Source organism: Pediculus humanus, genomic scaffold (genome assembly GCF_000006295.1).
Source record: "Pediculus humanus corporis 1103172107860 genomic scaffold, whole genome shotgun sequence".
In the NCBI taxonomy this organism is placed as follows: domain Eukaryota; kingdom Metazoa; phylum Arthropoda; class Insecta; order Psocodea; family Pediculidae; genus Pediculus; species Pediculus humanus.
In genome coordinates this window covers 9,998-33,421 of record NW_002987440.1, presented here as the reverse complement: position 1 = coordinate 33,421, position 23,424 = coordinate 9,998, and the positions used below count along the sequence as shown (strand labels likewise).

Sequence of the window (23,424 nt, the reverse complement as noted above, 5' to 3'; positions counted from 1 at the left end):
ATAAAAAATGATTTTTTTCATTAAAATTTCACGTCCCGAATTTTTATAATCAGGTATATAACGAACGTATTATTTGGTCTGTGCCATTATTATTATTATTATTATTATTTTTAAAAAAAATTTTTTTCTTAAATTATTTTTGGCTAATAATTATTTAATTAATTAAATTTTTAAATTATTTTTCACTTATCACTTTTGCGCTTTTACTAATGAAGAGCTTAAAATTAAATAAATAAGAAAAATCCTTTTTATTATTATTATTATTATTTTTTCATTTCCAGTTTTGTTTTTCCAAAAAAATTTTAATTAAATTATTCTATTGTGCCTTGACCTCCATTCAGTTACACACACTCAAAATTTATTTAATTAAAAGAAAAATTATTTTTGTTTATTATTTTTGTATTTTTTGATTTATTTTATTTCGTAGACAAATTATTATATAATTGTTATGATTCCATTTTTAATGTAAAAAAAAAAAAATTTTTTTCAAAATATTTATTAACATGTTAATCGAATATGTTTTCCATAGTATTGAAAAAAATTTTTTGTTTCTTTTGTTAAGTAATATTGTTAGTATTTTAATAAGAAAATAATAATAACAATTATTAAAATTTGTAAAAGGTAGTTTAAATAATTTTTTTTTTTTGTTCTTTGTTTGTTTTATTAAATTTTTGTTAGTGTTTTTATAGTTTTAGTGCAAGTCAACAAATGTTTTGTTTTTGGCAAAAAAAAAAAAAAAAAATGACACTCTTACTTCATCAATTTTTTGAAAATGTATTATTAAATAATAAACACAATACAAAAATATAAAGTTCGATATATTCGTAACAGTCGGTAGACAGGAACAACAAAAATTATAGAAAAATTTAGTTCATATTAAAAGTTTTTATTTAACATGCAAACCGTTATTTAATAATAAACAAAACTTGCACCCAAACTGAATTTAAAAACACGAACAAATATTAAAATAACAAACGAAAAGATGGACGAAAATCACCAGAATGTAAAAAAAAACATCAGAATATGTAAAACTAACTTTAAATAACAATGTTTGTAAACAAAACAGCAGAAAAAATTTTTTTTAAACTTTGTCGTCTGCATAAGTTGGTAACCATGGTTACCAACTTAAACCAAAATGCATTTCATTTTTAAACGAGACGGCAAGTAGTAAGTTTCTTTTTTATAATTTTTGGTGATTGTTTTTTTTTTTTTTTTTTTTTTTTAAATACTAACAATATTAACATAAATAATATTTATTGTTATAATTTTATTGTTAATAAATAATTTAAAATATGGGATCATAACAATACATATATATATATGAAAAAAAAATTTAAAAATTTTATGGAGCACGGAGGAAGGTTACTTTAATTATTATTATTATTTTTTTCTTTTTCTTTTTTAATTAATAACTATCGATAATAATTACGAATTTAAATAAATATACATAAAAAATAAATAAAAAAAATTTTTTTTTTTTTTTATTTTTCATTCGCGGACCATTAATAAATTTTTTCTTATATTATAAATAATTAATAATTTTATTAACGTTTAACGTTACATAATAAATAAATATTTGCTTTATTTTTTTTATTTTTAAATAAATTTATTTATTTATTTTAAGATTTAAAGATTTAAAGATTATTTTAATGTTTTATCTTGGATAATTTTTATGATTCCATAAATAAATAAATAAATAAATTATAGATTTATTTATATATATAGATAAATAAATTTATTTTTATTAACATTTTTGTCGGAATTTTTTTTTTGCACTAATAATATATGTGGTTGTTATACACACACATTTATTTATGTACTTAGGTTTACACACACATAAAAAAAAAATGCACCAAATTTATTCTGTCCTATATATATATATATATATGTATAGATTTTATTTTTTAATTTTATTATTGTTGTAATAATTAACCTTACTAACAAATAATATATTATGTAATATATATATATAAATATAAATATAATATATATATAAATTAATCGAAAAAAATTAAGTAAAAAAAAAAAAAAAAAAGTTTAATCCGATGAAAAATATTTTATATTTGACTTTTAACATTTAACACACACCATTTTCTAATTCCATTTTACAAAAAAAACTAACTTTTCTTTTATTATTAATTAATTAATTAATTTTTATATTAATACCACACTGGTAAATAATAATTAACAGTCTCTCTCCATCTTTTTTCTTCTTCTCTCTTTTTCATTCTTATTTACGGACACTAAATAAATAATAAAAAAAAAAATTTTTTTTCTTTTCTTGTCTTTAGTCTTTTTTTTTTTTTTTTTCAGTCATCTTATATATATATAAATAATTAAAAAATCACAAATTTTTTATTTTATTTTATATTGATTAAAGTTCATCGTGTTCGACGTCGGCTTCTTGTTCTTTAACGTCATCTTGTTCGCGAATATCCGAGTCATCTTCTTCTTCGTCTTCAGGCTGTTGAAAAAAATTATAAAATTTTTTTTGTAAATTTTTCTGTCTGAATGAAAAATGAGTTATTATTAATTAAAAATTTTTTTTTGGTCACCTCGGCATCTAGAGGAACTCCAAGCGTTTTCCTCATGAGTGTTTCAACGCTTTCAGCAAATTCTGATGTTTCTTGAAGCATGTAACCCGATCGTAACGTGGCTGTTCTGAACATCATGAGAGCAATGTCTTGAGCTGTTTTATCGCTTTCGTCATCGGCAACTCTTCTCAGTAATTCTTGTATGAGCGGATGCCTGGGATTTATTTCTAATGCTTTCTTTTGATTCAAGTAATAACTTCTCTGAACGTCGCTTGATTTTTGATGAGCATTCGATAAAGCTAATCTTTCCATGTTTCCGGTCCAACCGAAAACGGATGCCACGAGTGCACATGGGGAATCTGATAGCCTTTCAGAAATTAAAGCTTTTGATATCTGTAAATTAATAATACATTTAATTAAGGTCTCATTGGGATTTATATATTGTATAAAATATTTTTGGCCGTACTTGATCTTTTAACGCCGTTTTTGACAACCAGTTAAGCAAAGGTTCGAATTTTTCTGCCAAATGTTTACGATTGCCTTTGTCGTCTGGCAAAGTGAAATCTTCTTTTGCCACATTCTGAAACCTTTTACCATCGAATTCGGGAATGGCAGACAAACAATACTCGTCCACAGCTTCTACCAAATATAAAACTTCTAAACCTTTCTTCAATAGTCTTTCGACGAAAGGTGATTTTTCAACCTGATCAATCAAAACGAAAATTCGTACCATTCGAATAAATTGAATAGCTTAAAATTTTTTGGAAAACGAGAGAAAAGAAAAAGAAGGAACCTCTTTTCTACTAGCGCCAGCGATGTAGTAAATATGTTTCTGATTTGGTTTCATTCGAGAAACGTAATCAGCAAGTGATGTCATTCCGTCTACTGCTGATGATTGAAACATTAACAATTTAGCAAGTCTGGTTCTGTTGGACGAATCTTCGATTACTCCAAGTTTAATATTCGTAGAATATTCTTTCCAGAATTTTTCATAATCTTCCTTTTTAATGGATTTTATCATATCCAAAGCTTTTCGAACCAATTTTTTCTTAATTATCTGTAAAAACAAATTAATTTTATTTATCTTCCAACCATTAAAAAAAAAAAAAAAACCCCTTCACTAAATATTCATACCTTAATTAACTTGTGTTGTTGTAACGTTTCTCTTGAAACATTCAATGGTAAATCATCAGAATCCACAACTCCCTGAATAAACGCCAAATAATTGGGCATCATGTCATTGAATTCATCGGTAATAAACACTCTTCGAACGTATAACTGTAATTATAATTTTTTTTTTTTTTTCGTTATTAGAAATCAAAAAACGTTTAGTGTAATTTAATCACGTTAAATAGTTTCAAGTGGCAAACCTTGATGTTATCAGATTTTGATCCGTATTTACTAAATGATTCTGAAGGTTGATTAGGAGGAACAAAAAGCAAAGACTTAAAAGTAACTTCTCCTTCAGCAACAAAGTGAGATTTGGCCATGGGTTCAGATGAATCTTTTGTAAGGCTTTTGTAAAAGTTGACATATTCCGATTCTTCTATTTCTGCTGGTCTGAGTTAAAAAATATCAAAGTCAAAAGTTAATTATATGAATAACATTAATTACTACCAATTTAAAAAAAAAAAAAAAAAAAAAAAAAAAAAAGACTTACTTTCTAGTCCAAATCGGTTTGGAATCATTTAAAACTTCCCAGTTCCAAACTGTTTTATCAACTGTTTTACTACCAGGTTTTTCCTCTTTTTCATCTTCAACTGCAACATCATCTGATTTAGATTCATCCTTTGCTTCTTCCATTTCTTCTATGGGCTCTTCAATTTTAACAACCTGAAAATATTAACCAGATTAATAATGTAACACAAATTCTAACACAAAATTATCACTAATAACATATTGAATATTTACTTTACTGCACCAAAGTGAAATAGGGAAATTTATAAATTGAGAATATTTTTTGACTAGATTTTTTAATGTATCTTCTTCCAGGAAATCATAGGCTTCTTCTTTTAAATGCAAACTAATTTGTGATCCACGTTTAAGAGTGTTTCCACGAGGATCTTCAACAATGCTAAAACTTTCAGCATCTGATTCCCATATATGCTGAGTATCATCATTATGTTTTGTGGTTACTACAACTCTGTCAGCAACTGTAAGTATAAATTTTAATTAATTTACAATTTTAAGTATAAATTAGATTTTAATAAATTTTATTGAGAACTTTTTCAACTAACCGAGAAAAGCAGAGTAGAAACCAACACCAAATTGACCAATCATATCATTAAAATCAGCTGTCGAGCGAGCTTCCTGCATTTTGGCCAAAAATTCAGCTGTACCTGATTTAGCAATTGTACCCAAGTTATTAATAAGATCTTTTTTTGTCATACCAATCCCACTATCGATTATATGAAGTATGTGATTGTCTTTGTCAGCCTAAAAAATTAGTTTTAGAAAATTAAATTTCAACTTAAAAAAAAAAAAATTAAATTTAAGCTAATAATAATTAAATTATTAATAAAAATATGACAAATTTAAATAAACATAAAGACAAACCTTTAATCGTATTCCTAATTCTGGATTAGAATCTAAAACTGATTTATCTGTCAAAGACAACAATCTGATTTTATCCAATGCATCAGCAGCATTCGATATAAGTTCTCTCAAGAAAATCTAAGAAAAAAATCAATGTATTATTTTAAAAAAATATTTTTTTTTTGTTTTAGTAGTTGCACTTATTGTTACAAAATAACTTACTTCTTTATTTCTATAAAGAGAATTTATAATTAATTTCATCATTCTATTAACTTCTGCTTGGAAGTGAAATTTTTCTGCTTTTTCTCGTAATTCCTTGATTTGTGCAACATTGAGACCATCCAGTTTAATAGCTTCCTCTTCTCTTTGAACAACATTATCATCAGTTCTTAGGGCCTCCCTACTGGCTCCTAAATCAGGTTCTACAGTAACTGTTTCCACATCATCACTAGGACTTTCTTCGCAATAACATTGTCCTAAATAAACGATATATTTAAAAACACTTTAATTCCATCAGGGAAAATATTTGAAGGTCTATGCATGTGTAAGCTACTTTTGAAGAATTAAAAATTTAAGTAAACTATATTTTGCAAGTAATTAAAAAAATTATAAAGCCAATTATCTTTTCTCAAATCTATTCCTTTTAAATAAGGTTTACCGGATGCATTAAATTTTGGAAAACAAAATTATTAATTACGTTGCCGGCATTAGATAAAGGTTGTATAAACGTTTAGAAAGAATCATTATTACTAAAAAATATTCTGTCACATTGAAAAAATCGTTTTGACTTACCGATTAATCCTATAAAACATATAATCAAAATGACTCTTGTCATTTTGTCCAACATTTTTTAGTACAACATTCGCAACAAATTCAATCAAAGAATATTAAAAACGTTTGAGGAATTGTATTACGTGTTCTTAAATAACATGGCGGGGTTTATGTGGACCAATCGTATTTTGACAATTGTTCATGTAATTTTGATTGGTTGTTACATAAAAGTGACGTCATTATTTTCAAAAAATAAAATGTTTATAATAAAATTTGAAAATTTTCAAAACAGTCATCGATACTAAGAATTAAATTTCACCTTTTTCTTTTTTTTCAACTAATCAAAGTGAAAAAAGCAATAACCTAAATAAATAATGAAATAATTCAAATAAACCTTTATTAACTAAATAATTTTTTATTTAAAAAGTATAATAATGTTTTTACAAATTAATATTTACTTAATAAAAGTTGAAAAAGTTTTCTTTTAAAAATTAAACGAAAAGAAAATTTGGGTAAATAATTAAAATGAAAAACTTTTTAATTAATAAAAAATTATAATTGAAATAAATTACTATCTACTATTTACATTTTTTTTGATGCTTTAATATTTCAATACTGGTGAAAAAATATTTTTTATTACAAATATTACAAAAATATTCATTTGTATTTTTTCTTTTTTCACTATAATTATTGATTGTACACTCTGAAGGTTTTTCACATTTTTTCCTATGTTGAATTCTTTCTAAACAGTTAAATTCATATTTATTATCACAAGATGAACAATGAAAAGTATCCGAAGCATAAAAATCTTCTCTTTCGTTGGGTACCAAACAATTGTAATTTAAAAATTCACTCACGCAAATTCCACCTTTAACATCATTTTTTTTCATTGAAAAATTCTCATCGAAACAATTATCTGGTAATTCAAAATCCGTTGGCCCAGTATATAAATATTTTAAATCTGCAGGTAGTAAACGTTTTATACCGTAAATGATGTCAGTGTTGAGAAAAGTAATCATATCATCCGTTAATTTAATTATTTGTGCTCTATCAACTTGACAACGAGATAACCTTTTTGAAACCAAAGAATCCCATCTTGTTCGTAAATTTATTAATTTTATTAACAAAGTTTCCGATTGTAAAGGATTTAAAATTTCAATTAAAATCCAACCGTCGAATACAAATTTTGATAGGTTGAAACTTGTATCAATATTTTTAGAAAAAAGTAAAAAAGACTGCAAAGCCGGCATTTGAATCATATTCGTTAAATAAACTTTTGTCGTTTCCAACATTGTAAAATAACAAAGAATTTTATGTTTTGATGAAAAAGTTTTTGTAGAATATTTAATATCGGATGTGGGATTGAAAATGTCTTGATCCTCAAGCTTTAGAGCATCCGGATGCAAACCAAAATAACTAAATGGGTGTAAAGAAACGTGAGATTTGATTTTGGTATGAAAAAACTGATCACTTCTACATATATTAAATTCATCAGCGATAGCAAATCTCGGATATAAACCAGAGCAAAAAACTATTTTTAAAATGGCTAAATCCTTATATGACGTCACATGGATACCATTAAGTAGTTCTCGAACTTTGCTACCATCGTTTTTAAGCCTGAATTCAATATCTTTTATGTCTGGCTCTAGTTTTTCCGAATCGTTTTCAACTTCGTAAAAATCAGGTTTTAATCTTTTTCTCGATGGAGATTTTGAATAGTTTGCTTTAAGCCTTTTTAAAAGTTTAACTTCACCCTGACGAATCATTCTTTCATGGCTTGTCGTTGGCTCGGGTTCATTTAATTCTAATAATTCGCTTTCTGTCAATATTTCTCGAAATTGATGGTTTAATTTTGTCATTTCGTAAAACCTTTGTTCCTCCAAACCTCTTTTTTTGCACCATCGTCTTGAATCCTCTTTTTCTCTCTTTATAATTAACCATTCTCTGTAAAGATTTAATATCGTTAAAGGATCTCCGTGATTAGATTCAAAATCTTTTCGTAAATTCTCCATATCGAAATTTCTAAATGCTTCATTCGTATAAGGAGAGGGAATACTTAAAGCAGAAGATAAAACAATGGTTGTATCCACTTGACAGAAAACTGAACCAATTATGAGCATTTTTCCTATTGTTAGTTCCACTGGAAGATTTGTTAACGTTTTACCAATTTCAGTAATGTTTTCATCATCAGTTAATGCTCTTTGTTGCTTAAGACTTAATATACAATTTTCAAGGTCTTGTTTATTAGGCTCTTCGATAAAAGGAAATTTACGAACATCCGATAAACCCAAATTAATCATTTGCAATAAAACAGTGTCTAATGGTGATTTTTTGATTTCAGGCAGAGAATACTCTTCAAAAGTCAAATATTCCTTTTCGGAATAAATTCGATAACAAATTCCAGGCCCTGTACGGCCTGCTCTTCCTTTTCTTTGTTCTGCGGATGATTGACTTATCCAAAATTCTTTTAACCTTTGAATTTTGTAAACGGTATCATAAAACATTTCTTTTACTTTTCCAGAGTCAATAACGAACCGGATACCATCAATGGTTATAGATGTTTCGGCAATGTTGGTAGATATAACACATTTTTTGTATCCTTCTGGAGCATAATCAAAAACTTTGTCTTGATCGCTTAATGGTAAAGAACTATGGAGCATCAAAACAATCCAATTAGGACTTTTTTTCCTATATTCATTTATCGCATCTGCCAGGCACATAATTTCTGATATTCCACTCATAAATATAAGTAAGTCTCCTTTTTCATTATGATATTTTTCATCAATTATGTTCATAATTTGCAAATAGGGAGTGGCATCCACTTTGCTCCTTTTTTTAGAATCATCTTCAAAAACAGGTTTATAAATGACTTGCACTGGAAATAGCCTTCCTGGAATTTCAATGACTTTAGCTTTTTTATCAAAATAATCACTAAAAAGATTAATATTAATTGTAGCCGACATTAAAACTAATTTCAAATTATCCCTTTTTGTTATGAGACATTTTAACAAGCCAAGGACGAAATCGCTATGAATATGACGTTCATGAACTTCATCTAAAATAACTACATCATAAGAAGAAAGTCCAGGATCAGAAAGCATTTGTCTAACAAGAAGGCCTTCTGTTAAAAAAACTATTTTTGTATCTTTGTTTTTGGCTCTTTCAAAACGAACCTGATATCCAATTTTATTCTGAAATTGAGTTAATGTTTCATATTTTAAACGAGAACACAAAGATACACATGCCAATCGCCTAGGCTGTGTGCAAGCTATACTTCCAAAGCCATTCCTCATCAGAAACTGCGGTATTTGTGTTGATTTTCCACATCCAGTATCTCCTGCTATAATTAACACATTATCTCTTTTTAAGCTTTCAACGATTTCACTCTCGTATACTGAAACTGGTAATTCATTTTGTATTTTTCGAATCTGTTTTAACTTATTAAATTTTTCAATTTGCTTGAAGTTTAAATAAGCTAGAACTATTGAAAAAAATTCCTTTAGTTTTACTAAATCTAAATGTCTGTTTGAAACTTGATTGAGAATTTGCTTATAATTAACATCTAAATTAAAACAAATGAGATCCTTAACTTTTTCACATTCAGGTTTTTTTACATTTTGATATTTTTTTAAAAATGCCCAAAAATCATTGTAATCTTCCACCCATTTGTACTTTTGGAGAATTTGGTTAAGGTCATTTTTTAATTCTTCAAATAATGACTGCTTTACTGTTTTATGACTTTTAGACTCAGATTCATGCCTTTTATGTTGTTTATGCATTTTCTAATAAATATTCGTTTACAATCTGAAAGTTTAACTATATAAAGCATAAAACTTTACCAATTAAATTACAAGAATATATAAAATTAAAGCAGCAAAGTTATAATAACATTATGGTAATACATATAAAAATTAAATAAACAAATGCACATTATCACAAATTGTTAAAATAAGATTAGAGCTGTGTTAAACCTAATAAAAAAAATTTAAATTAATAATTTATAAAAAAATTTTAAAGTATTATAAAAAATTACTTTGTTTATGTCTTTGGTTGATTTAAACTTTTATAATTATTATGAAAATTTTCCAATGCTCGATTTAGTCTAAATATCATTTCTTGACTAGAAATTCCAACACAATTTTTTTCAAAACAGGACAACACGCTTTCTATGTTTTTACAAGTTTCCAATTGAAACGAAGTTAATTTCAAGTATATTGCCACCTCTCTCCAAGTAGTTCTATGTGTTTCAGCTACTAGTAGTCGAACTTAAAAAAAGAATAAACTATAAATATTATGTTTTTTTTTTTTTATTTCCAAAAAAAATCAAATAATAACCGTTTGGCGGCAAAAATTTCCTTTCTTCGTGTCTCAATTTTCTGAACTTGTTTGCAAAGATTTGATATTCTGAATCTAATTTTTTAATAATATCGTCCGTTAACGCATCTCTATCGATTAAAACTTCCAACAAAGTATCTAAATTATCGATTTCTTCATACCTTCTGATCGAATTTATTTCATTTTTAAATACAATTTTAAGTTTTTCGAGTTCAATATTTTCCGAAATTTTATCAGAAATATCTGTTACATCTTTTTCAGACATATCATAGTATCGAAGATTTACGAGGTATCGCGATATATTACTCAAGAATAAATCATTTTTTTACTCTATGTAATATTATTCTTTGTTCTAAAAATAAAATTATTTAACATCCCACAAAAGATCCGATAAACTTGTATTAAAATTAATTCAATAATAGAAAAAAATGAACATGTTTTTTTAATAATTAAAATAAAACTTGAGGAAGAATAAAAGTTAACTTTACAATGTTTTCTTCAGTTATGTTTTTCATGTGCAGTATTTATTTCTTTAATAAATACTGAATACCATGAGTAATTATTTAACTCTTTTCAATTAAAAATTCAGTAAAATATTTTTTTGATAGCAAGGTTTAATAAATAAGATAAACTTGAGATGTAAAAGAAAAACTTATAATTTTTATTACATTATTACAAATAAAATATAATTGGTTAATAAGTGAGAAAATTCACAATATTTAAAAACATTAACTTACAATTGCAAAGAATTGTAAAAAATAATGAATTAAGAAAATAAAAAGAAAAAAAACTTTTTTTAAGGGTATAAAATCAGCATGAAAAGGATCACATACTAAGCTCCATTATAGCATTAACTATATCATTATCATTATTTCTTAAAGCTTTTATAGCTTTACTTCTTGATACATTCACTTGGGAAACAACCAGGTCAATATCTTTTTCCTCAATACCAGAATCATCGACATCTTCTTCATCTGATTCTTCTTGAATAGGCATTACTTTACTCACTCCATCTGATGAAACTGTAAGTTGAGGTGTTTTAAACTTTTCAGCAGCAGCTACTTGAGCTTGTTGACTTAAATCTTCAATTTTGGCTTCTCCAAAGACAATGTAAGTGTCAGAAGCCGGATTCTTATATACATCAGGTTTGCTAATCACAAACAAGATATTCTTAGACTTCCTAATCGTAACACGAGTTACTCCAGAGATAAGTTTTAAGCCCAACTTAGACATAATTTTTCTGGCTTTTTTTTCTCCCCGACTTTGCTTTGCTTTTGAAATATCCATGGCTATGCCGCCTGCATTTGCAAATTCGGATGAATGATTTGTTCCAGATTCTTCCAATTCAGGAATAGATCCATCAGAATCAGAATCAGTTCCAGATCCGGTAGAATTTTTTTGATTTTTGGCAGTCGGAGGTGTTTTCTTGAGTTCAGGCATATTGATTTCTTAAATTACAAACTTCAAGACTAAAATGTAAAATGAATCAAAGATTCAACACACGTGCCAATATAAAACTTTCCTTTGAAAGTAAGCTTTACTTCGAAAAAAAATTTTTTTTTAAAAGATTACAGCTTTTATAGCTCAAATTTTTTTGTGAACTAATTATAAAATATCTACTGTGTTAATTGCACTGTAAAAATAAAATTTATGAGTAATGCGATTAATTACTCTTTCTTTTTAATAAAGTGGCACTAACTTTTTTGATCCCATAGAGTAAATATTTTAGTAACCCGCTCAAACTAAACGGTAGCCATTTTAAGGGAATGAGTTATGGTTGTTTACAGACATAATCTTAAAAAATTGTGAAAATGATACGTCGCGCTGTTGGGGGTAAGAGAATTCGACTCGACGACCCAATACCACCCGAATATGAAAATCCACAAACTCCTATGACTCCAGCTGGACAGGAAAATGAAATGGACGTTCATGAATCTTGGTATGGACGATTTTACATAACAAACCCATCTACACCACAAAATAATAGTACAGAAATTTTTAATGAAGCAGATTATGACAGAGATAATTCTTACGATCAAAATGATCACGATCAAAGTAATGGTAAGTTATTTTTGTTAATAACACTAAAAATGCTTATTTTAAAAGATATTCTTTTTTATCTTTCTGTTGTATTTTTTAAGTTTTTCCTATAATTCTCCTAATAACATTTTGTTTTTTTTTTTTTTGCAATTTTATAGATTTGGGACAAATTGATTATGAAAATCCATCTACTCCAGTTCCTAGAAGAGTTACTAGAGCTCGTGCAAGAGGAGTGCAAAATCCTCCACCTATTCCTCCTATTAAAATTCAAAGTCTTAAAAGAGCCATGGAAGATGACTTATCACCTGAACCCAAGCGACCTGCTAGAAAAAAAAGAGCACAGTATTCAGGTGGTGGTTCAAGAAATGAAGAAACAAGTTTATACTACATAATAATGCACTCTAAAAGTTCATTACAGGTAAGTACTATTGGATTACTTTACTACTTTATTAAATAACATGAGTGTAATTATTCACGATTAAATTTTTTAGGGTACAGTCGATGAGTGGATTGAAAATTATAAAGTAAACAAAGATGATGCGCTTTTGGCATTAATGCAGTTTTTCATAAATGCTGCTGGTTGTAAAGGTAAAATTACTCCTGAGATGCATAAATGGGAACATGCTGCTATAATTAGAAAAATGACTGAGGAGTTTGATGAGTCATCTGGTGAATATCCTCTTATTAGTGCTGGTCAACAATGGAAAAAATTTAAAAGTCAGTTCACAGAATTTGTTCAAATATTAGTAAAACAATGCCAATATTCAATTATTTATGATCAGTATTTGATGGATAATGTTATTTCACTTCTAACTGGATTGTCTGATTCACAGGTTGATTCTCTTTTTATTTTTAAATGTGGAGTTTTTTTTAAAAGTTACTAACTTAAATTTGAAATGTGTATCTGTGTAAATTAAAATTGTCAAGTACATTACTAAAAAAGTTTTTAATTTTTAGGTTAGAGCCTTTCGTCACACAGCAACTCTTGCAGCTATGAAATTAATGACAGCATTAGTTGATGTTGCCCTTACTGTTTCCGTTAATACTGATAATACACTTAGACAGTATGAAGCAGAACGACAAAAAGCGCAAAATAAGCGAGCTACTGATCGCCTGGAATCATTATTATTAAAACGAACAGAATTAGATGAAAATATGGATGAAATTAAAAATATGCTAACATATATGTTTAAATCTGTATTTGTGCATCGTTATAGAGATACATTACCTGAAATTCGGGCCATTTGTATGACAGAAATAGGCATATGGATGCGAAAATTTCACACTAATTTTTTAGATGATTCTTATTTGAAATATATCGGTTGGACACTTCATGATAGAGTTGGGGAAGTCAGGTAAAAAATTTGAGGTTTTCAAATCAAAATAATACCATTAAATGGTATAGTTTTATCGTAAAAACTGAATTATCAAAATGTATAATTTTAAAAAACTTTTTGCAGGTTAAAATGCCTTCAAGCTTTAATTCCTTTGTATGAATCTGAAGAATTAAAAAATAAGTTGGAATTGTTCACTTCTAAATTTAAAGACCGGATTGTCTCAATGACTCTTGATAGGGATTATGATGTTGCAGTTCAAGCAGTTAGATTGGTTATATCCATTTTAAAACATCACAGAGATATTTTAACAGATAAAGACTGTGAACATGTGTATGAATTAGTTTATTCTTCTCATCGAGCAGTGGCACAAGCTGCAGGAGAATTTTTAAATGAACGTTTATTCACACCTGATGAAGAATCGAACGCTATTGTTCGCACAAAGCGCGGTACATTTCTCATTTAATAATTTATTTTAGTAATCGTCATGTTTAATGATTCAAATTTATTATTTTTTTATTAATACTTTATAGGAAAAAAACGATCTCCCAACACTCCTCTTATACGCGATTTAGTGCAATTTTTCATTGAATCAGAATTACACGAACACGGTGCTTATTTGGTTGATTCTTTAATTGATTCAAATGCTATGGTCAAAGACTGGGAATGCATGACTGACTTACTTTTAGAAGATCCGGGCCCAACGGAAGAAGCTTTAGACAACCGGCAAGAGACTTCTCTTATTGAAATAATGGTAAACTTAATATAAATTTTTTCTATCTAAAATATTCAACGAGATAAAATAAAATTTTATTTATTTATTTATCTTTTAAGGTGTGTGCCATAAAACAAAGTGCTACAGGTGAACCTCCCGTAGGACGAGGTAGCACGAGGAAACTTCTTTCCCAGAAAGAATTCAAAGCTATTCAAGAAGACAAGCAAAAATTAACGTCTCATTTTATAATTACATTACCGATTCTTCTTGATAAATTCAGCTCGGGTAAATTATAAAACTTGCATATTTAATTATTTTAAAATTTTTAATATTTTTCCATTATTATTATTATTATTATTTTAATATTTATTCTTCTTTTACAGATCCCGAAAAATTAGCAAATCTTCTTTACATTCCCCAACACTTTGATTTAGAATTGTATACAAAATCAAGGCAGGAAGCTAATCTTGATTCATTATTATTAAAAATAAGTAAGATAATTGAAAAACACGAAGACACGGATGTTTTGGAAACTGCCGCTAAAACTTTAGAAAAACTATGCTACGAGAGTCATGTAAATTATACTAAATGTCAAACATCCAGGTATAACCTTTTACATTCCTTATTAATTTTATATTTTGTAATTTATTTCTATTCCGTTTGTTTTTATTATAAAGGTGTACAATGATCGAGTCGATAGTGACCAAATACAAAGAGGCAATAGATGAATGGAATTCTCTGATAGCAGCTCATGACGACGTACCCAACGATGATGAAATATTTAACATAGAATCCAGTCTTAAAAAAATTGAAATTTTTTATTCTTGTCACGATTTGGGTAAATATTTTATTCTTGGAATCGTTTTTGCGATTGCAAAATTATTTTAATATTTAAAAACATTATTTAAAATTTTTTTTGGCAGGCAAATGGGAATTGTGGGATATGCTGTATAAAGATGTCGTCGACTGTTCAAAAAATGAAATGAAATTACCCGAAAGAGCCATGAAAAGTTGCATAGGAGCAACATTTTTCGCTTTGCAGTGGGAGCTTTCGCACATAGAAGAAATATTATCGGGTGGGGGAACGGCCGAACGGGAAATATCTTTACTTCGACTAAGACTGAATGAGTATATGGGAACAATGAAAGAAATCATTTTAAATTCCGAATCCGAATTGTTTCAAGAAGATGCTTATAACGTCATTTGCGACTTTCTTATTATATTCTGTGAAAGGCTGGGTAAAAAATTTAAATTTATTTTTTAAAAATATTTTTAAATTGGTTATTTTTAAATTTAGAAATATTGATTTGTTTTTTTTTTTTTTTGATTTTAGGTTCTAATCCATCTTTAAGCTGTTTGATTTATCAAGCGGATAGGCAACTTCAAGAATTGTTAAATAATTTTATTCAAAAATATGTTTTTGTTGCCGAAGAAGATGCCACTCAAGATGAACATTCTAAAATTGAAGACTTGCACAAGAAGAGAAATTTCCTTGCGTCATTTTGCAAGCTGATAGTGTACAATATAATCCCCGTTCAATGCGGTTCCGACGTTTTCAAACATTACGTTAAATATTACAATCAGTTCGGTGATATTATAAAGCACACCGTGGGTAAAACGAGAGAAATAAACAAAACAAGTTGCGCCATAACGATGGTTAACAGCTTGATAACACTCTTCCAACAACTGCAAAGGGAAAATAGCAAAATAAACAAGCAAAGCGAAGAATATCTTAATATAAAAGAATTGGCGAAAAGATTCGCTCTCAGTTTCGGTTTGGATGCGATTCGAAATCGCGAAGCCATAACCGTTTTGCACAGGGATGGAATTCGATTTGCTGTGAATCCTTTGGAAAACATAGACGATCCCACGGGACCCCCGCCTAATATTTTATTTTTAGATATAATCTCGGAATTTACAAATAAGCTTCTCAAGCAAGACAAAAGACTCGTTTTGCAATTTTTAGATAGAAAAATTCACACGGGTATGCCATCGAGTCGGGGAGAAGATTGGCAACCTCTCGTGTCTTATAGAAATACGTTAATTCAAGGTACGTTATTTATAATTTTTTTTTTTTTTTTTTTTTTTGTTCTTCGAAATGCATTTCACATATTTTATCTTACTTTAAGGGGAAGCTGATCAGCCACCGACAACTTCCAGAAGAGCTTATAAGGCAAGAAAGAAAGACCTTGAAGAAGAACATGTTGAAGATGAAGATTGAATCCTTTGCACTAGGGGAAAAATTGTTATAATTACGTTCAATGGAATAACTTTTTTATAAAAATTATTTTTAGATATACATATACATGTACTTTTTATATAATTCTCTTACATATAAATATATAAGCGCGGTTGGTATTTATAAGGTATTCAGGTTTTCTATTCTACATATATATATATATATATTTATAGTTTTGCAGTGAAAAAAAAAAATGGATTTTCTTTTAATGTACAAATAAAATATGTCGTATGGGTTTTTAGTTATAAATGAAATTTATAAAACGTTAAACTGTTTATAAAAATTGTAAAGGATTTTTGTTTTCAGGTTAATTTATTAAACGAGAACTTATTTTGTGTTAAAATTATTTATTATTTTGTAACGTTTACACAATAATTATTTTCTTGTGCTGTATATAATAATAATAATAATTTTGATTTTGTTATAATTACTTTGCATGGAACTCGTATTTTTTTAAAAAGTTTTGTAAATGTATTAAGTTATGTTTATTTAAAAGTTAACAATAATTTCTTATAATTAATATAATTATAACTTTTATTTATGAGAAAAAAAAAACGGTTTTTTTTTTTTTCAGTTTGTTGTGTTTTTTTTTCAAACTATTTTATATAATTTCAGGAAACTTACATCGAATGGAAATTTTACAAAAAGTTGAAAATTTTTCTACGGAATGACGGAAATAAAACCTGGATTTTTTTTTTATTCATACAAAACAAAATAAATTCATTGTTTTAATCGTTTCTCATTTGAAAAAAATACGAAACTTATAACAAAAATTTTAGAATCTTAGGTAAAATTTTAAGAAATTAACGTGGTTGTTATTTTCGCGGGTAAATACCTTTGTGAATGTTACGGACACGTTCGTAAAATTTCAATCGTTGACATATGTTTCTGATATATTGTACTTTATTTATTCTTTTATAATTATTTTGTTTTGAAATACAAATTTTTATTTTTTATTTTTTTTTTTCATAAAAATAAATATTTTTATATGATATTTTTCAAAATTTTGTAAAGTACCCGAGTAGTAGTAAAATTTGAGTATGGCAATATTTTGATATAAACATTTAGTTTTGCTGTTTTCAGAATGAATGAAGGTGGTTATGGTGATATAAAAAAAAATTCTGAACCAAATCATATGTCAAACAGTTTAGAAAATAATAAAAATTTAAATTTTTCGTCAGATGAAAATGAAAAAGAAAAGAAAAAAAATGTTTCCCCTTCTTCTGATTTAATTGAAAGTGAAACAAGTAAGAATGTTGAATTTTAAATATTGTTTTAGTGTTTTTTTTTTTTTTTTTTTATAATTGTATAAATAATATTTTAATTTTTATTTTAGATACCAGTGATAAGCAAGCAAATAAGGTTAATGATTCAGCCAATATTGACATAACTAATAATTATAATCAAAATGATGGTAATAAAGGTAAATATATATTTTGTATTATATTTATTTTCTTGTTTTAAAAAAAATAATGTTCATACATTATTCAATTAATGTTATACCTCATCATTAAAAAACTAATTTAATTAATTATTTTTAATTTAGTTTTAGGAAATTATTTACCAGTTTCAAATAATGATAATGCTGAATTTGTTTTGCCCGATACTACAATCGTTCTAGAAACAGATTGGGGGTCTAAGGTGTACCTCGTTGGCACAGCACATTTCAGCGAACAAAGTCAAGAAGATGTAGCCAAGGTTAGTATGTTTTTTTTTTTTTTTTTAAATTTTAATTTTGCTACTTAAAATAAACCACAACTTTACTGCAATCATTTTTTTTTAATATTAAATTTGGTAAAGTAATATTTTAGTTTCATACCAATTTAAATTTAATAAAAGTTTTATCGTTATTATTCACTAAAGAAAGTTTAAAAGATTATCATAATTTCTAGAAAAATATTTTTTGTGATTAAAAGGTGATAAGATTGTTATAACAAATTTTTATTTTCAACATAGGTAATAAGAGCTGTGCAACCAAACTCTGTTGTTTTGGAGCTTTGCGAATCTAGATCTTATATGCTACAATGGAAAGAAGAAAAAATATTAAAAATTGCAGAAAAAATGGAGTTCAGTAAGTTTAAAAAAAAAAAAAAAAATTGAATTATATTAAATTTTAAATTAAAACAAAATGTCATAAAAAAAAAAACATATTTTCAAATGTAGAAATGGTCAAAGAGACTATTCAAAATTATGGATTACAACAGGGTGCCTTGTATCTTTTACTTCTTTCCGTTTCTGCTCAAATCACAAGAGAATTGGGAATGGCTCCAGGTGGAGAATTTCGTAGAGCATATAAAGAAGCTGTTAATGTTCCAGGTTGTGTTGTACATTTAGGAGATCGTCCAATTGAAATAACATTAAGAAGAGCTTTTGCCAGCCTATCCTGGTGGCAGTCGATTAAATTTGCATTTTATGTTATTTTCAGTAAAAAAAAATTTGAGTATGTTTTACAAACTTATTTCTTATTATTATTATTATTATTATTTTAATTTGTTTTTTTTTTTTAAATGACAAACAAAAAAAAATTTTTTTTTTTTTCAATAAATTTTACAGCGAAGAAGATATAGAAAAGTGTAAAAATCGAGATTATTTAGAAGAAATGCTTGCAATGTTGGGTGGAGAATTTCCAGAATTGAAAAATGTTTTTGTTAACGAAAGAGATTTGTTTTTATCACATAGTTTGGTGATGGCTTCCATAATGACAAATAGCGCGGAAGAAGTTATTCCAGCGACGTAATATAATATTATTAATTATTATTATTTATTTACCAAAAAAATATATATATATATTGTTAAAAGTTTTTATTGGTAATAAATTTAAGTAAATATTATATGTTTCAGTGTTGTTGGAGTTGTTGGAATCGGTCACGTGGCAGGAATTCAAAGGAATTGGGGAAAATTTGACCGAGTAGAATTTTCAAAATCTCTTCAAATTCCTCCGCCATCAAAAACGTTTAAAGTAATTAAATTTACTTTTAAGGCTTCCATTTTGGGATTAGCTTTGTACGGTGTACACAAAATAGCATCAAAATCCGAATATTATTCCTCATTGTTTCGATAAAATATTTTTTTTTTAAAAAAAAAAAAAAATCAACGGAAAATGATAAAAAGTATCATGAAATAATAATAATAATAATAATAATAATAATAATAATAATAAGTAATACACATTTATTTTGAATTTATTAATTATACGAGTGAGAGTGACTGACCCAATTAATGCACTTTAACTTAAACATTGTTCTAGATGATAAAATGCACTTAAGGTTAAAAAAGAAAAAACGTATTATTATTGCAATTGAAACAAAATCATTTATTTTTTTAATTATAGTATTTAAATTAAATTTTTATTTTTTATTAAAAAAAAATAATTAATATTTTAAACGGTTATAATTGTAGTGAAAGAAATAAGTCTATTAATATTTAATTATTATTATTATCTTAATTGTACATTACATATATGCTGTTTTTAATTTTTTTTTTTCATTTTTTTTTACTTAAAAATGTTTTAAAAATAAAATTTATTCAGTTTTTTTTTTCATTTATTTATATATTAAAAAAATATTTATTAATAAAATCACATATATTTACTTATGTTACAATAATATATATATATATATATATATATATTATTTTTATAGATATAAATATTTACAAACGAAACAAACGTTTTTGTTTAGTTTTATTTTTTTTGTTAAATTAAGTTTTTATTATTATTATTATTATTATTATTATTACTATAATTGATTTTTGATAATTTTACATAAACTTAATATATATTTAAATTAATTAAAATAAATAAAAGAGAGAGAGAGATAGAGAAAAATCAATAGAAATGTTGTTTGTGCGTTATTTAAATTTATTACATGTCACGTGACTTTTTAAAATATGCTTTCCTATAAAATTGTATGAAAAGATATAAAAAAATGGTAACGTTAACGGTGAAAAAAAATGTCAACGCTTTTGGAAGTTGACAATCTAAAACAATGAGGGATGAAAGGTACACAAGCATAATGCAAAACTGAACCTGAAATGAAAATAATAATAGAAATTTAATATGTTAAAATAATGCCATAATGAGTAAAATATTAATGATAATAATTACTAATTGTATCCACGTTATGTATTTTTTCCACCATAAATATTTAACGTATTTTGGTCCCATGGCAGCAATCATATAATATGCATACATAAAAACATGAACGGACGAATTTAAAAATCCGATAAAAATCCCTTGTTCACCTTAAATTAACAAAGAAATTTTTTTTTTTTTTATTAATATTTATTTATAAAATAATAATGTTAATATGTAATAATAATAATAATAATAATCACCTGGTAAATATTTAAGGTATCCCCATGAAAATAAACAAGTAACCGTATGATGATAAACGTGGAGGAAAGTAACTTGATTTTGTTTTTTTCTTAAAACGAAAAAAACAGTATCTAATAAATCGACAACTTTTGATATAAAATACCACCAGGCTCCCCTGGATAATTCGCTGGCAAAATAACCATCTTTTGGTATTGACCTATGACATACACTTAAAAATAAATTTCCCATCAAACCCATTCTAATGGGCTGGAAAAGAAAAAATTAAATTTAATTAAATTCGTAATAATTTATTTGATTGATTGATTGATTGATAATAATGATAATATTTACCACTGATGCTAACCCCAAGTTAAAAAGTACTTGATATAAATTATATGTAATTAATAATAATTTCATATTGTAAGGTTTTCTTTTTTCCATTAATTCCGGACCCAATTTTAAAACGAAATATAAATAACCGACAAGTATTAAAAAAATTGAAATTGGATTTGACATGAAAAGCCATGAATCCCCTTTTGGATTTACAAAAAAAAAAATTTGAAATTTATTTTAATTGCATTTAAAAAAAAAAAAAAAAAAAAAAAATCTCACCTCTTGTTGACTGTAATACGTTATCATAATTATCAATGACAGAATATAAAATGTTACTCATAATTAATAATTAACCGTTTTAACCGTTAAAAAAAAAAACAAAAAAATCAAAATAAAAAATTTTTTTTTCCTACGCACACCCACACAACAAAAAAAGGTTTACAATTAAAAAAGATCAATGTCGTTTGACTATTTAACAAAAACTAAAACTTTTTCATAAAGTTTTTATTAAATTATAAAAAAAATGGTGTATGGAACAGGTCAATGTTAAAGAAAATTCCTATGCCCTTCCTCCTTTTTTTTTTTTTTTTTTTTTTTTGCATGTAATGAATTATGTGCATGTAATCAAAACAATTTTTTTTAAAGGTTTAAACCAATCAGATTTTATTATTATTATTATTCATATTTTCTAAATTTTCCCTTCCATTATTATAACGTTATAACGTATTATATTATTATAACGTAATGCATAACATTGTTTTTATTGGTTATTTTTTTTTTCTAACATAAACATTTTGAAAAGATTTATTTATTTTTTATTTTGTTATGAGGAATGATTGAAATGATGATGATGATGGTGGTGGTGATGATGATGATGATGATGGTGGTGGTGATGATGATGATGATGATAAAATAAACAAAAATATATATGTAATCATGTTTATGTTATAATTATAAAAAGTGAAAATTTATTTAACTACATATAAATTTTAAAAAAATTTATTATTAATATTATTTATTATTGTTTGATAGTGAAAGTATTTTTATAAAATCAAATTATTAATTATTTTAATTAATTTTTTTTTTTTTTTTTGTTAATACAGGAGAATCGCAGCATTTCGCACTAGACTTCCCACTCGGTAGCAGGGAGAGTGTGGGACTTAGATGAAGCCACTACTACTCTACTTCAACTGGTGGGTAAGTACCATTTGTTTTTTTTCCTGGTGGGAGGTACATTTCGGGTTCAACCCCCTCCTGATTCAGAACCATCAGGTTCGCACTCGCGAGGATTGGAATTTAACTTGAGGAAGATCTCGGTACTTCCTCTTTTCTACCCTTCAAGAGACGATCCATCGTTCCTGCCTCTTCCGCAGAGAGAGAGAGAGAGAGAGAGATGTCTGGGGTCGCGAATCCCGTTGATCTTTCATTTGTCTTCTTTTCACATCCGAATTTTCCCTATTTTGGATCAAGTGTCTAGTGTCACCCCCTCGAACAAGGGTCGGTGCATCCTCAATGTCTCGGCAGGGTTCTAGGTCACTTATCCCCTTATTTTAGGTACAGGTTTGTTCTTGTAAGGCGAACTAAGATTTATTCCCACTCCATTCTGGGGTATTTCAAGCTTCTCCAATACCCACGCCCTTAAAATTTAGCAGTTTGCGTTAAAATTTATTAATAATGATAAAAGAAAAAAAAAAGAGAGTGATGGTTGAAATTTTTTTTCATTTTTTTGCCACACCGTTATTCCATCGAATTCAAACAAAAAAAAGATAATAATAATATTTATTAACATAATTGAAGTATTGTGTTTTAAAAAATAAATATTACAAAGAGGTTATAATTGAATTGTTGTTGTTTTTTTTACATTTTTTCCTCAAATGACAATTGGAATTTATTCGCCGCAATGAATTTATTATCATCGGTTTTTATTGCGATTATTATTCGTTAATGGCCACCACGTACATTTTACTCAATTTCATTGTTTTTCCATTTTAACCGTTAAAAATATTCAAAATTTTTTTTTTTTTAATCAATAATCAAAATAATCGTCGTATATTTGAAAATTTTACTTTTAATAAAAGAAAAAAAAGAGTTTGAGGGAGTTTACGTGATTTATAAAGATGAGAATTTATAAAAAATACTGTTAGAATTTTTTTTTTTTTTTTTTTGTTAATTATGACCAAGTGACACAAATGAAATTTGTGTCATAAGCTTTTCATTTATTGCAATGTCATGATGATTGATTATGTGGATCGAAACACTTGAAAAAATAATAT

General features: G+C 26.5%; 6 protein-coding genes across 6 annotated transcripts; 2 read left to right on the top strand and 4 right to left on the bottom strand.

Moving 5' to 3' along the window:
- Positions 1-2,374: 2,374 nt before the first annotated feature.
- Positions 2,375-5,916, bottom strand: Phum_PHUM381600 (Hsp90 protein, putative; the record flags this gene model as incomplete). The annotated part of the gene is made up of 12 exons (XM_002428418.1): positions 2,375-2,464; positions 2,556-2,927; positions 3,001-3,237; positions 3,328-3,591; positions 3,669-3,812; positions 3,905-4,094; positions 4,195-4,367; positions 4,446-4,687; positions 4,772-4,970; positions 5,091-5,207; positions 5,292-5,545; positions 5,862-5,916. 12 exons carry the CDS (start codon positions 5,914-5,916, stop codon positions 2,375-2,377), a joined length of 2,337 nt encoding a protein of 778 aa, XP_002428463.1.
- A 232-nt stretch (positions 5,917-6,148) lies between these two features.
- Positions 6,149-9,619, bottom strand: Phum_PHUM381590 (ATP-dependent RNA helicase, putative; the record flags this gene model as incomplete). Its single annotated transcript, XM_002428417.1, has 2 exons — positions 6,149-6,177; positions 6,523-9,619. 2 exons carry the CDS (start codon positions 9,617-9,619, stop codon positions 6,149-6,151), a joined length of 3,126 nt encoding a protein of 1,041 aa, XP_002428462.1.
- Positions 9,620-9,878: 259 nt separating this feature from the next.
- Positions 9,879-11,615, bottom strand: Phum_PHUM381580 (Nascent polypeptide-associated complex subunit alpha, putative; the record flags this gene model as incomplete). Its single annotated transcript, XM_002428416.1, has 3 exons — positions 9,879-10,090; positions 10,176-10,427; positions 11,009-11,615. 3 exons carry the CDS (start codon positions 11,613-11,615, stop codon positions 9,879-9,881), a joined length of 1,071 nt encoding a protein of 356 aa, XP_002428461.1.
- A 371-nt stretch (positions 11,616-11,986) lies between these two features.
- On the top strand, positions 11,987-16,485 carry Phum_PHUM381570 (Cohesin subunit SA-1, putative; the record flags this gene model as incomplete). Its single annotated transcript, XM_002428415.1, has 12 exons — positions 11,987-12,236; positions 12,374-12,633; positions 12,707-13,048; positions 13,173-13,570; positions 13,676-13,998; positions 14,083-14,303; positions 14,384-14,549; positions 14,648-14,867; positions 14,942-15,102; positions 15,188-15,502; positions 15,598-16,314; positions 16,394-16,485. 12 exons carry the CDS (start codon positions 11,987-11,989, stop codon positions 16,483-16,485), a joined length of 3,465 nt encoding a protein of 1,154 aa, XP_002428460.1.
- Positions 16,486-17,587: 1,102 nt separating this feature from the next.
- Positions 17,588-19,564, top strand: Phum_PHUM381560 (uncharacterized protein; the record flags this gene model as incomplete). Its single annotated transcript, XM_002428414.1, has 7 exons — positions 17,588-17,750; positions 17,840-17,917; positions 18,056-18,201; positions 18,460-18,574; positions 18,667-18,927; positions 19,062-19,222; positions 19,484-19,564. The coding sequence occupies 7 exons, from the start codon at positions 17,588-17,590 to the stop codon at positions 19,562-19,564; spliced, it is 1,005 nt and encodes a 334-aa protein (XP_002428459.1).
- An 801-nt stretch (positions 19,565-20,365) lies between these two features.
- Phum_PHUM381550 (elongation of very long chain fatty acids protein, putative) lies at positions 20,366-21,491 on the bottom strand (the record flags this gene model as incomplete). Its single annotated transcript, XM_002428413.1, has 5 exons — positions 20,366-20,530; positions 20,609-20,745; positions 20,839-21,085; positions 21,170-21,351; positions 21,431-21,491. 5 exons carry the CDS (start codon positions 21,489-21,491, stop codon positions 20,366-20,368), a joined length of 792 nt encoding a protein of 263 aa, XP_002428458.1.
- Positions 21,492-23,424: the final 1,933 nt, after the last annotated feature.